Here is a 14676-nt window from a genome sequence, read left to right as displayed (position 1 = left end):
AAAAGCTCCGACAGACGCCTCTGCCCTACTTCACGATGTCGTGTTTCGCTTTGGTACATAAAAACAGGCTTAGATTATGTGGAGCGTCTCCCTGAGCACGAGTTGTTACTATAGAAATTATAATGTATTACGACGACGGCGTTCGTGTCCGTTAGCTAGCTAGCTGCTAATTTCGCCATACGTTATTACGATATATTGTAGCTTTGACTTTTCAGCCTTGTTCGATTCGTTCTCCTACTGTCCCCGTGATAAATGTATGATGTGTTCACCCCTGATGTGGTTGTTTGATTTGTATTCATTTGCTGAAGCACGCTGATGAGTTATTCCGTCATGCGGTGCGCGTAGACTAAGAGTTCATGAGCTAAATCCTCAGCAAACAGCAGTGAGTGGTGTTCTGAGTGGTTCATCTTCACAGTGTGTGTTGTAGTGCGGTGCTGCAGCCTTACTCTTTACAAACTGAGGAGGATTGTCGTTCACGTCAGTCAGCGTGATGTTGACTATAGTGGAGCCCATTAAGCCGCCTCTCTGGCCCGCCATATCCTTGGCTTCGATCACTACCTGGTAATGCTCCCTCTGCTCTCTGTCCATGTCCGAGGGACCTAAGGCTGTCCGGATTATGCCTGAAGGAAACACGGGTATGTGTGGGTCGCTTGTTGTTGGTTTTTTTTCCCCCTCACACACACACACACACGAAAACAGAGAGAGAGAGAGAGAGAGAGAGAGAGAGAGGTAGAGAGAAAGAAATGCACTTCGTAACTGTTTTTCTGTGAAAGCTCCATAATGTACTGATCATCGTTACGTGCTATGGAGACAGTTAAAGCTGCGTTTGCTCTGCCGCATGACGATGATGATCGCGCAACGAAGAGGCTCTGGGGAAAGAGCTAAAAAAACCGTAGTTGTGATGGAAACGTGGTTAAAAACCTCAGCGTGTTGGAGCAGCGCAGAGCTCGTTGCGTGCGCGCTGACCCTTATGTTGCCTTGGAGATTGTAATTGGCATCAGCAGCCTCAACTGGGATGCAGCTGCAGGTAGTGAATTATCTGGGCTGAAGGATAAAAGCGGGTGCTTTCCGCGGCGTTGCTTTCTGCAGCCGAGCCAAGCAGACCGTGTGGCGATGAAGCGCTCCAAATCTTACAGTGTGCAAGTAAAGCCTCTACGGTGAACGTAAGGTTGTAATCCGGCCTAGCGGATACATTTGGAATCCGAGACTTCTAGATGATGTAAAAAGAGCTAGTGTCTAGTTATTCCACTAGGGGGCAATAAACTCAGGGCTGTAACCTTAGCTACTAGATACAGTGGTATCGTCAAATATCGTATCTTCACAGATACAGTGGTATCATCAAATATCGTATCATCACACATACAGTAGTATCATCAAATATCTTATCATCACAGATACAGTAGTATCGTCAAATATCGTATCATCACAGATACAGTAGTATCGTCAAATATCGTATCATCACAGATACAGTAGTATCGTCAAATATTGTATCGTATCGCATCATCACAGATACAGTAGTATCATCAAATATCTTATCATCACACATACAGTAGTATCGTCAAATATCGTATCATCACAGATACAGTAGTATCATCAAATATCGTATCATCACAGATACAGTAGTATCATCAAATATCTTATCATCACACATACAGTAGTATCGTCAAATATCGTATCATCACAGATACAGTAGTATCGTCAAATATCGTATCATCACAGATACAGTGGTATCATCAAATATCGCATCATCACAGATACAGTGGTATCATCAAATATCGTATCGTATCGTATCATCACAGATACAGTAGTATCGTCAAATATCGTATCTTCACAGATACAGTGGTATCATCAAATATCGTATCATCACAGATACAGTAGTATCGTCAAATATCGCATCATCACAGATACAGTGGTATCATCAAATATCGTATCATCACAGATACAGTAGTATCGTCAAATATCGTATCATCACAGATACAGTAGTATCGTCAAATATTGTATCGTATCGCATCATCACAGATACAGTAGTATCATCAAATATCGTATCGTATCGCATCATCACAGATACAGTAGTATCGTCAAATATCGCATCATCACAGATACAGTAGTATCGTCAAATATCGTATCATCACAGATACAGTAGTATCGTCAAATATCGTATCTTCACAGATACAGTGGTATCATCAAATATCGTATCATCACAGATACAGTAGTATCGTCAAATATCGTATCATCACAGATACAGTAGTATCATCAAATATCGTATCATCACAGATACAGTAGTATCGTCAAATATTGTATCGTATCGCATCATCACAGATACAGTAGTATCATCAAATATCGTATCGTATCGCATCATCACAGATACAGTAGTATCGTCAAATATCGCATCATCACAGATACAGTGGTATCATCAAATATCGCATCATCACAGATACAGTAGTATCGTCAAATATCGTATCATCACAGATACAGTAGTATCGTCAAATATCGTATCTTCACAGATACAGTGGTATCATCAAATATCGTATCATCACAGATACAGTAGTATCATCAAATATCGCATCATCACAGATACAGTAGTATCGTCAAATATCGTATCATCACAGATACAGTAGTATCGTCAAATATCGTATCATCACAGATACAGTAGTATCGTCAAATATCGTATCTTCACAGATACAGTGGTATCATCAAATATCGTATCATCACAGATACAGTAGTATCATCAAATATCGCATCATCACAGATACAGTAGTATCGTCAAATATCGTATCATCACAGATACAGTAGTATCATCAAATATCGTATCATCACAGATACAGTAGTATCGTCAAATATTGTATCGTATCGCATCATCACAGATACAGTAGTATCGTCAAATATCGTATCATCACACATACAGTAGTATCGTCAAATATCGTATCTTCACAGATACAGTGGTATCATCAAATATCGCATCATCACAGATACAGTGGTATCATCAAATATCGTATCGTATCGTATCATCACAGATACAGTAGTATCATCAAATATCGTATCTTCACAGATACAGTGGTATCATCAAATATCGTATCATCACAGATACAGTAGTATCATCAAATATCGCATCATCACAGATACAGTAGTATCATCAAATATCGTATCTTCACAGATACAGTGGTATCATCAAATATCGTATCATCACAGATACAGTAGTATCATCAAATATCGCATCATCACAGATACAGTAGTATCGTCAAATATCGTATCATCACAGATACAGTAGTATCGTCAAATATTGTATCGTATCGCATCATCACAGATACAGTAGTATCGTCAAATATCGTATCATCACAGATACAGTGGTATCATCAAATATCGCATCATCACAGATACAGTGGTATCATCAAATATCGTATCATCACAGATACAGTAGTATCGTCAAATATCGTATCATCACAGATACAGTAGTATCATCAAATATCGCATCATCACAGATACAGTAGTATCGTCAAATATTGTATCGTATCGCATCATCACAGATACAGTAGTATCGTCAAATATCGTATCATCACAGATACAGTGGTATCGTCAAATATCGTATCATCACAGATACAGTAGTATCATCAAATATCGTATCATCACAGATACAGTAGTATCGTCAAATATTGTATCGTATCGCATCATCACAGATACAGTAGTATCGTCAAATATCGTATCATCACAGATACAGTAACATCGTATCATCACAGATACAGTGGTATAATCAAATACTGAATAATTTCGTATCGTCACAGATTCAGTGCTTTCATCTAATATCGTATTGCTGCCTTAAGAATTGAAATCGTATCATATCCTGTAGAAGCCTGAAGTCATGTACACCCCGGCTCTAAGAAAATGCTAGAAAACAAAGAAAGTATCAACTGCAAATGGTCATGAATCTGTCACAGATGGCTGTTGGAGCGGTTCATCTGTTACATCTCAAAAAAAGTCGCACTCCAAATCCAAGTCTAGGATCTGCGGTGAGGGTTTGTGTTTTTTCTCGGAATGGCACGATTAACCTTGGGTCCTGATGGATATATCTCTTTTATGACTTACACGTGTACCGTCGTCCGTGTCACATCTGGACTCGGCCGTATCGCTGTTAAGCTGGACACTAATCTGCTGCATGAGCTTTTTGTGTTTCTGTTTAAACAAAGACCTCTGCTGGCGACGGTCCAGGGTGCACATTATAATGATTAAACTGCTCTGAGTTTGTTTGACTAAAGTGCTCGAGTGGGAGGGCCATAATGCAAACCTTTCACATTACTGAAACGCTCTCTGCATTCTTCTGTAAAATCTATTTTATTCTCTTTCTCTGTGCAATGTATTGTATTTCTCTCTCTCTCAGTCTCTCTCTCTCTCACGCTCTCTCAATCTCTCTCTCTCTCTCTCTCTCTCTCTCACGCTCTCTCAATCTCTCTCTCACTCTCTCTCTCTCACGCTCTCTCAATCTCTCTCACGCTCTCTCAATCTCGCTCTCTCTCACTCAATCTCTCTCACGCTCTCTCAATCTCTCTCTCTCTCACTCAATCTCTCTCTCAGTCTCTCTCAATCTCTCTCTCTCTCACTCAATCTCTCTCACGCTCTCTCAATCTCTCTCTCTCTCTCTCTCAATCTCTCACTCACGCTCTCTCAATCTCTCTCTCTCTCACTCAATCTCTCTCTCAGTCTCTCTCAATCTCTCTCTCACGCTCTCTCACGCTCTCTCAATCTCTCTCACGCTCTCTCAATCTCTCTCTCTCTCTCAATCTCTCACTCACACTCTCTCAATCTCTCTCTCTCTCTCTCAATCTCTCTCTCTCACTCAATCTCTCTCTCTCACTCAAACTCTCTCTCACGCTCTCTCAATCTCTCTCTCTCACTCAATCTCTCTCTCACGCTCTCTCAATCTCTCTCACGCTCTCAATCTCTCACTCACGCTCTCTCAATCTCTCTCTCTCTCACTCAATCTCTCTCTCAGTCTCTCTCAATCTCTCTCTCTCTCTCACTCAATCTCTCTCACGCTCTCTCAATCTCTCTCTCTCTCTCAATCTCTCACTCACGCTCTCTCAATCTCTCTCTCTCTCACTCAATCTCTCTCTCAGTCTCTCTCAATCTCTCTCTCACGCTCTCTCAATCTCTCTCACGCTCTCTCAATCTCTCTCTCTCTCTCAATCTCTCACTCACACTCTCTCAATCTCTCTCTCTCTCTCTCTCAATCTCTCTCTCTCACTCAATCTCTCTCTCTCACTCAAACTCTCTCTCACGCTCTCTCAATCTCTCTCTCTCACTCAATCTCTCTCTCACGCTCTCTCAATCTCTCTTACGCTCTCTCAATCTCTCTCTCTCTCACGCTCTCAATCTCTCTCTCTCTCACTCAATCTCTCTCTCTCACACAATCTCTCTCTCACTCTCTCTCTCACTCTCTCTCTCATGCTCTCTCACTCACGCTCTCTCTCTCACTCTCTCTCTCTCAATTTCTCCCTGGCAATCTCTCTCTTACTCTCTCTCTATCTTTCTCTCATTCTCTCTCTCACTCACTCTCAGATTCTGATGAAAACACACCATTCTGGATGGACCGTCTGACCTGTGTTTGACTCGACGGAGAAGTACGGGTGGCCCTGGCTGATGCTGTAGACCAGTTTTGCGCTCAATCCGAACATCTCGTCGTCCGCGTCGTGGGCCGTCACCTGAATAACCGAAGTGCCTTAGAAAACAAACAAACAAACAAAAAGATGAAGGATTTAAAACGATATTTAACTTCTACAGTTATAGCTGGAATAATCATTTAAATCAGGGGTGTTTGACTAAAATCTCCATCCCGCTGCATAAAATTTCTCCTTTACAAAGATCCAGATAAGCCTTAACTAACCTGACTCAACATTTACCTTTTAACTCTTCACCGTTAATGATTATCTACAGCTATGAATAGGACTATACGCTCAGATGAAGCAGTGCATCATGGTATTTGTTAAGAGCAATCCAAAAATCATAGTCAAAGTTTGTAGTATGTGTTTAATAAATATGTTATAACACATGCCTTTCTGTCCAGTAGTCTTAGCTAGTTACGGCCGTTTGACTAGTCTCTACCAAGATAATCTGCATAAAAGTGATTAGCCGATTTACATAAATGCACGTGATTGGATAAGCTGCAGGACTGTTTTGAATAGAGAAGCTGTGATGTTTGGGAAAAGTAAAAAAAAAATATATTTTTACATAATTTTTAAAAAAATCTGGGCTGCAAAAGAAGAAGAAAAAAAGTTTTAAAACAGCATACCGGTGTGTGACCTCTCAGGGACGCTAGCCGTGTAAACCTCCTTCTCAAACTTGGGCTCGTTGTCGTTGATGTCGTGGAGTTTGACGATGAACTCCGTCTCGGGTTCTAAGGGCTGGCCGTTCTTCTTGTTGACGGCTTGAGCTCGGAGCATGTAGGACGGCTTCTCCTCTCGGTCCAGGCTTCGCGTGGCGTGCAGATCACCCGAGTTTGCGTCGATCACGAAGATGGTCCCGGCACCTTCGCCCGTCAGGACATACATCACCGTGCCGTCTCCTCGATCCATATCGGAGTGAAGCTGTGGACGGGATATCGTTCGAGCCATTCGTCAGCGACCTCCAGATCTGTCTTTTAGCTGATAACGCTCCCTAAATGTCACGTTACACTCGGGATACGTTAACTGAAAACAATAAACTGAAAAGGAACTCTCTGTCTCTCTCTCTCTCTCTCTCTCTCTCTCTCTCGCTCGCTCGCTCACTGCAGGTACTGTCGAGCCAATATGTGCAGATGAGCTCTTGTGAAATTGAGTTCTGATTGCTTATCACATGAAAGTAAGAAACATCAAATGTGCAATCAAGGTGAATACATATTCATTAGAAAGAGAGCCAGTCACACCTGCTGTCTCTATGAGGCGCGGTCCTTTTTTTTTTTTTTTTTTTTTCTCTATCTGCGTTTCATGAGCGAAAAAATTCAAACATCGCCGTCGTGCCATCCTCCGCGTCCGGTGTTTGAAACCCGTCTTGCGATTCCAGTCACCGATTCGCTTCGAGTGGGAATTTTTTTTTGTTACTTTTTAATGCTAAAGGAGTGGATTCGTGAATCTGATTTTCCTTTAAAAAAGAAAAAAACAAAAAAACAACAACTTCTGATGAAGGAAAAGAGGATTACTTTCACAGTTCTGAGTGGGCTGAAGTGAATCATTGTTTTGGAGATATATAATTAAATTAAACCACACCTGTTCTTTGCATGTGAAAATCAGAACCTTTTGTTGTTTAAAAAAAAAACAAAAACCCAGAATCGTATTCAAGCACAATGACTCTTCAGTGCCTTACAGCCCTCCTGAGACGTGTTTTGGAATTCATCCTCCGCTACTCTCGTTCTTCACGCTCTCAGAGGCAAAAAAGAATTTTTTTTTTCTTTCCGATGTCAGAAAGCGGCGTTCATGTCTATAAATCCGTAACCCCACCTGGAAATCCTCTCAGGAACCCTTTTACATTCTTCTCACGCCAGAGATGGAGGTGGTATAAATTCGGCGACCCCAGCAACCCGACACGAACAGCCCGCTGCACCACGACCCTTTTCCAAACGTCGAAGCGCTGAGAATTTCCTTTTTTTATCCTATATTCTAATCTTTGATCCTCTGTCGAGACCCTCCTGCCTGTGATGGTGGGCCGCGCTAACGGCCCGAGCTTTCGGCCTTCTCCTCGTCTTCGACCTGGCAGGATCCGTGCTGGAGAAACACCGCCATCACCTAGCCCACGCTTTTTCATCTTCTCCAAGCGGCGGTTATTAAAAGACAGGCAGCTGAGAGATAGAGGATTAAGAAAGATGATGAAACTTTTCTCTCGGCTGTCTGAGTTTTCTGATTCCGATACCGTTTTCGCACGACTCGTCTGCCGTGTAGAAGCGAGAACGCTCGCGCGATGGACGGTACGGTTTCGGCACGCAAGAACAAACACGGCTTTGGCGTTTTTGGCATGAGTAGCAGCGGAATATAAAGACGGAGGTTAGCGGTCTGCCTCGCGCCTCCAGGGTCGTGGGCTCGATTCCCGACGGAGTTTGGACGTTCTTCCCATCCGGGTACTCTGGGTTCGTCCCGCAGTCCGAAAGACATGCGTTGTAGGCTGATTGGCATCTCTAAACTGTCTGTAGTGTGTGAGTATGTGTGTGATTGCGCCCTGCGAGGGGTTTGCACCCTGTCCAGAATGTCCCCTGGGATACCCTGTGTAGGATAAGCGGTACAGAAACTGGATGGATGGATGGATGGATGGATGGATGGATATGGACGGGCAAAACTCAGACCATCATACCATGGCATAACGTGCCACACCTTTTCACAACTCACATTAGACGAACAACGCTCTTCTGTGGTTCTTGCTCTGTGGAGAACCCTCAAGTTCATGCAAAACCTCGTCCAACAGTTATTTTCGTTAGCGCGTCTAGGATTTGTACGTTCTAATCTGAAATGGTCTTCGACTGCTCATCTGAACCTCCTTTGTCGTACCTTGAGCACATATAGTGAATAGCGACGGTCTTATGAGAGTTTAAAAACGAAAACCGAGGAGAACCTCGTACAGTTTACACGGTGGGATACGAACACAGTGTAATTACTGCTCGTGGCTTTACAGGCTCGTTAATATTCCAGCACTATAACTTTAAAGCTACTCTATCTTGAGCATCTAATTGGCATGAAAATGCTTCCCTACCTTGCCGATGTACTGATAATCACTGCCGGTGTACTCCTCCTGCAGAAAGAACTGCTTCCACATCCATCCTCTCTTGGAGCGCTTCAGAGCCTCCGTGTTCCACTCTCGGCGCCACGCGTCCTTTCCTCTCAAAAGCGTCATCGCGGCGTCCGCGCTAAAGGCCGCCCACGCCCAGAACAGGAACGCCGTCAAAGTCCTCATATCGTCTTCTTCGGTCCTATCTGCCCAGGTTAAAGCTCTGTAGAGTGGAGATTGCGGCCACCCTCATAGTCCGGCGTTCTGGCTCGATGCTTCAGGTTCACCTAAAAAAAGCAAAATCAAAACAACAACAACAAAAATAAACCCAAAAGAGCGACTAATTAATTGGACGGAGGAAGCGTCTAAGACTTTCATTAGAGCTGACCCGAGCCCCATATCAACATTACAACTGTCCCTTAATTGGAAGGCGCCGTTTAGAGACGTATGACGGCCGTGCCACGGGGCGACTGAGCCGGATCCGCCGCTGATATCTATATAATTGGTGTCCCGCAGTTTAGAGAGCGTGAAGCGGAAAGTGGAGTTCTGCAGGAACCCGTTTAGCACGGGAGAGATGAAACTCGCATGAGCTCGCTTCCTCTCTCAGCCGACGAGCATTAGCCTCTGACTCGGAAAGCGCTGCAGAAACAAGTAAACGGCTCACGCAAATCTATTATCAATTAATCAATAGGAGTCCACTCTAAATGCCTCGATTTAAAGACTACAGCACTTGTGTAGCAATTGAGTCCACCCCCCCAACACACACACTAAAAACACCCTCAGTTGGCCAGAGAGGTGTTCAGTGTGGGCAGTTTGATTGGCAGGAATGAGACGAATTAACACGGTCTAACCGCGCTGACCTCTCGGAGATCAGAGACAAAAGCGTTCTGTTGCCACATAATAATTCCTGTTTCTACATCAATCTTAAAGGTGGCTTACACCTGGCTTTGCACCCCCCACCCCCCACCCCACCCCCTTTTCTTTTCACGCTTTATAGAGTAGATTGCAAATGTGATTGGGGACGGGAGGCGAGACAGCCGTTCTCGGCGTGAAGTGCATTTATACGTCGCCGAGATTTTGATTTACAATAGCGCCGGTGACATTTGCGTGCGTCCGTCCGTCAGTACGAAACCACCGAAGGTCAACGGTAGACGGAGCGACGGTTCAAGGGCCAGGGATTCAGATGAAAAAGCGACGTTTGCATGATTCGTTCTTTTAGTACGTTGATACGTGAACGCACACGCGCGCGCGCACGCACGCTCCTTCTTAGCTTTTCATCCTGCTTATCATTCCGTTATGACTGCCTTTAATTGAACGGGCTAACAATAGACGCTGGGTCGTATTGATTTGCTGTCAGACTCGATGTGTGTGCGGTTCGGTGTGTGTGGGCATAACAAAGAAAGACAAAGGAGTCACGGGTCTTGCGACTGTAGTTTATGTAAGTTATGGAGGTCCAAACTCTAGAGTCAGAGCGCGTTTAAGTCAAACTCGGCGCCGTGACCTGCCAAATCCCCCGACGCTCGGCTGGACCCGGAGCGCTTTTGTGCGGGCCGCAAAATGTCCACCCTGGTTCGTTTACGATTCCGACCTGCTGCTGCGAGAGCGAGAGAGAGACAGAGAGAGAGAGACAGAGAGAGACGTGGGTAGAGGAGCGTAGAAGCTCCCCTGCTGTCCATAAACCCGAGCGCACGCTCCATAAAACTCAACGTGACACCTGGACTCCATGCTGTCCGTCATCTCTGTGACTCGTATGCATGCAAATATGCCACCACGTTTGCTTGCACGCTCGATGTCTGAGTTTGACGTTAGCGGCGGATCAGCACTTATGCGGGTTTATGATTTTTTTGTCTGACTAATCAACGCTGCTTTTGTAGTTTGCGCCTTTCTGTTTATGCGCAGCGTCCTCGCGGCCTAATTAGCAAACGCGGCATATCGCACCAACCTTACACTTTTGTTTTCAGACTACTTAGCATTACGTCTGACCTTGAGCCATCAGCAGTTGCCGGGATTTATTTTAACCAATTTTTTCCCTTGTTTTCAGTCCTCCTCAAAGACACAGTCCCCTTCGAGTCTCTTGGGAGAGGCAGAGACTGGCGAGGTGGTGGTAACGACTGACAGGCGGAGGGGATGGGGGGAGTGTGTAAGAATCAACGACACCTGTGGAGGATGCATGAGCTGGCGGGACATGGTGTGTGTGTGTGTGCGTGCGAGGCAGGGGCTCTAAGCGTAGCCGTTGATGCTAGCTCTGGCACACAGCGGACAGTCGCAGCCCTCCTGATGAGTCCCGCAGGGGCAATTAGGAGCAAGAGAAGAAGAGTGTCAGCCACGGGCGGTGACAGATAACAAGTCCTGCTGCAGCACAGCCCGCCAAACACACACACACACACACACACACACACACACAACACACTGTCTCCCACTTCTCCTATATGATCAACAAGGTAGCTAGAAACGCCAGGCCTCCTCCAGTCTCCGAAATAGGCCAGTTGTCTCTTTGTGCCTAAGCAAATGTTTGATTATCCCGACTCATTGGCGCTCGATTAGCAGATCAGCGAACGAAAAAAAGAGCGAGCTCTCATCTCGTCTGCGCGGAATGGAAGGAGACACATGCCATGTCGGATTGTGGCCCTCTCACAGCGAGGAGCGAAGGCGAAGCGGAGATCAGGTGAAGGGAAATTGAGTGTGGGTGGCACGCTCGAACACATCAGAGCTGATCCTGTTTCCAGTCGCTAGACTAGCAAACCCAGGCAGCCAGTCCATGTCATTCCCCAGGGGGGCGCAGCAGGTAATCGATACTCATCGACCCGTCCGTCGTCTGTTTGGGAGAGGTGGGGGATTTGAGTTTGGGTGGGGGGGGGGGGGGGGGGGGGACTGAAGGGGCTGTCTAGACTGCTTGGGTTTTAGAACGCTATGCTATCAGTGCTCCAGGAGAACGATGATTGATTTGCTCATCTCGGTTGTAATTTTTTTCCATATCCCTCCCGCTGTCCATTTTCCTCGGCTATTTATACTTATCTACGCCCGTGTCCGATTACGGCCCTGATAAAAGATCATGGTGGATGGAACGCGGACGTTGGGCGACTTTTTCAGGTGGATGAACGTCACCGTGAGCAAAACGGAGAAGTCAAGACCGCAGTCGCCGTACGAGCTCGCGCACCGGTGGGCGCTATTAACCCTTCGCTGCGTGGTGTTTCCAAACGGTAACAATTATTTTATCTCCAATTTCATACAAAACTACTATTTACTGTGTAACAAATGATAGAACAGAAGAATGAGGTGCTTGTTTTCTTCCATATTTACAAAGAGAGATAAGAAGGTTGATGGAAGATGGCAGAACTGAGCATGCTTGTGAAACCTACAGTACAAGAGAAACGTCCCGGAGGTCTGTTTGTTATGACCGATCACAGGTTTGGTCTAAAAGGTGCCACGAAGACGAAATGGTACACAAACTCTCCGCCGTGGAAGCCGGCCCTCGACTCTCTTCTCGCGAACAATCCGTGTGTTGTTTTAAACACCCCGAAAACACCGCGTTAAGAAGCTTGGAGCATGTGATGGTGCTTACTGTGAGGGGGCTAAAACTTCATCCAAGGCGTAATCCTGCTTCCTAGGCCCCCCGTAGGTCCTCCTAATCTCCTCTGCACTGCAACATGTGCACTTCATTCTCCACAGGAACAGATAATGGATTTAAATGATCGAGGGGTTTTGTTTTTTTTTTTCATCCCAATGGGACGACCATGTGCACCGACACAATTAGTGTCAGGGAGCACTGCCTGGACCAGATGGGACCTCTTAATTACGTAACGCGAGAGGCCATAATGCGGTCTGTGAGTCAATGACTCTGTTACTTCTGCTCGACATCAGTGGAGGTCTGAAAACACGCCGGCTTTTTAACGTGTTTACAAAGGGATTCGACAGGATGCTCGCTTGCGAAGGAGCCTCCATGAGCAACCTGCTGCATCTCTGCATTGTCTAGCTGTTCAAATACCAACCTGTTAACCTGTGCGTGTGCGTTTGTGTGTGTGTGTGTGTGTGTGTGTGTGGTGTTTACGGCTGTGTTGCATTTCTGTTTGTCTGTGGTTCCCTGGGTGAGGGGAGGAGAAGCCGGCGTGAGAATGGAAGCTGTGTGAAGAACTCGGCATTGTGCCGGACTACTGGAATGCCGTCCTCTATTGCCATGCAAATGAGCCTGTGTGTGTGTGTGTGTGTGTGTGTGTGGGCTTGCTTGTCACTTCCACCTCATTGACAAATACGCAAATCAGGAGCCCTGCTAATAGAGCTGTTGCTCGTAGTCCGAGTCGAGGAGAATTTTTTCACGGCTTGTCGTCGATATTTATCGCACGTCTTTCCCACGAGGCCTTTAACAGCCTGACAGCGCCATTAACTCATCTGTACGCTCGCGACTCGGGGGCGCTTTACGTGCCGACCGGAGCCTCACGCGCCGGCAGCTCCATAACGATCAAAAGTCTCGGAGTAGGCTTCCGCTTTACGGAGTACGATTCACACGCACGTGGGAAAAGGATCCGTGTTAGGGCTGGATATCAATATGGCGACTGAATAAAAACGAATGCTGGACAGGCCACGCCCACAAGCGATAACAGTAGGAGTTTTTAAACGTACACGAGAGCAACACTACAACCTGAGACATAGACAAGCGTCTATGTCTAGACATAGACAAGCGTCCCCCCCTAATTTAATATTCGGGACATGATTAAACTCCTCCGCCATTTTGTTTGTTCGTTTCCGCCATTTTTAAAATTCGCTCGCACGCTCGAATCTCTCCCGTCTCTCGACTACTACGTGCGTGAGGTCATGTGAAAACCTTACACTTTTTTTTCCACGCAGCCCTAAACCTCGATCGTTTTTTTAAAAAAAAAACAACAACAACAACTTTGTACAGCTTTTAATACTTTTTTTTTTTTTTTACAATCAAGATAACTTTCATTTGAAAAGGTTGCTTTATGTCGTCTTGATTGCAATCACAACATCGCCTGACATTTCGGTTCTGCTCCTACGCTGAGCGACAGGGACGAAAAAAAAAAAAGGGGGGGACGGGGAAAAAAAAAAACCTATTAAAAAAATTAATCGATAATGGCATTTATTGACATTAAGCACAGAAATAGAACTGAAAAGCGTAAAGCTGTACCGCGACGGATAAATGAAAAAACGCGAAAGCCCGTGGCGGCGTCTGGGACAGTGATGGAATGGAAATGTTGTAGAGGTCGTCGGAGGCGAGCCGGAGAAGAAAGGTTAAAGGATCCTGATTAGACAGATTTCATCCCGTCTTCTTATTCTCTTCCGTGCTTTAGGAGAGCTGAACTCGCCGGCCCTGGAGTTGTCAGGTTATTAGCGTGTGCTACGACGTGCGGCGGCGTGCGGCGACGTGCTCGTCTCGTTGCTCTAGTGGAACAGAAAAGCGTTCGCTCGGGTTCTGCGTGAGGGAAGGAGCCGCTGTACGGGGTTGCATCGGCTGCTCTTTGCTTTTTGGCCATAGTTTAATTTGGCCTATTTTAGCCTTCGCACACACATACACACACACACACACACACACACATACACGGAGCAATGTGTCAGTGTTGTGAAGCACACTTGGCAAGCGTTGCTAGTCAGTAATTTGTAGCGCACGCTAATGATCCACTCTCGCTTTGGACCGACTTGAGAATAATCAATTGGAATTGCAAAAGACAACAGAGGAACGACCCGAGCTAATGGAGGCAGGCCATTATCGGGTCGCGCTGAATGTGGGAAACGAGATCGGGATCGGGAAACGGGAAAAAAGCAGGCGTGCGGGGACAGAAAGGCCGTTCGTACGAGTCGGCCGTTATTACTGCCTCCTGAGGCCGGAGTGTCGCAAAGCCGAGCGTTACAGGAAGCTGGAGAGGTTTCATTATGCGCAGAGAAACATTCAACCTCAGCCGCGATGTAATAACAGCGTCTTGAACCCGTGACCAGTGACCCATG

The 14676-nt window shown here is 45.7% G+C and overlaps 1 protein-coding gene across 2 annotated transcripts in view; it reads right to left on the bottom strand.

Moving 5' to 3' along the window:
• Positions 1-14676, bottom strand: part of cdh6 (cadherin 6) — a 32969-nt gene that overhangs the window by 9294 nt on the left and 8999 nt on the right. For both annotated transcript variants that reach the window (XM_017496319.3, XM_017496320.3), the window contains 4 exons: positions 8704-9005; positions 6281-6575; positions 5591-5710; positions 447-620 (listed from right to left, as the gene is read on the bottom strand). In XM_017496319.3, the coding sequence (XP_017351808.1) occupies positions 447-620; positions 5591-5710; positions 6281-6575; positions 8704-8904 (790 nt within the window). In that variant the 5' untranslated portion in view covers positions 8905-9005. The remainder of the gene's footprint in view (positions 1-446; positions 621-5590; positions 5711-6280; positions 6576-8703; positions 9006-14676) is intronic.

Source organism: Ictalurus punctatus, chromosome 20, assembly GCF_001660625.3.
Source record: "Ictalurus punctatus breed USDA103 chromosome 20, Coco_2.0, whole genome shotgun sequence".
Classification (NCBI taxonomy): domain Eukaryota; kingdom Metazoa; phylum Chordata; class Actinopteri; order Siluriformes; family Ictaluridae; genus Ictalurus; species Ictalurus punctatus.
Note: the sequence above shows the minus strand (reverse complement) of the source record. Positions and strands in the feature narration are given on the sequence as shown.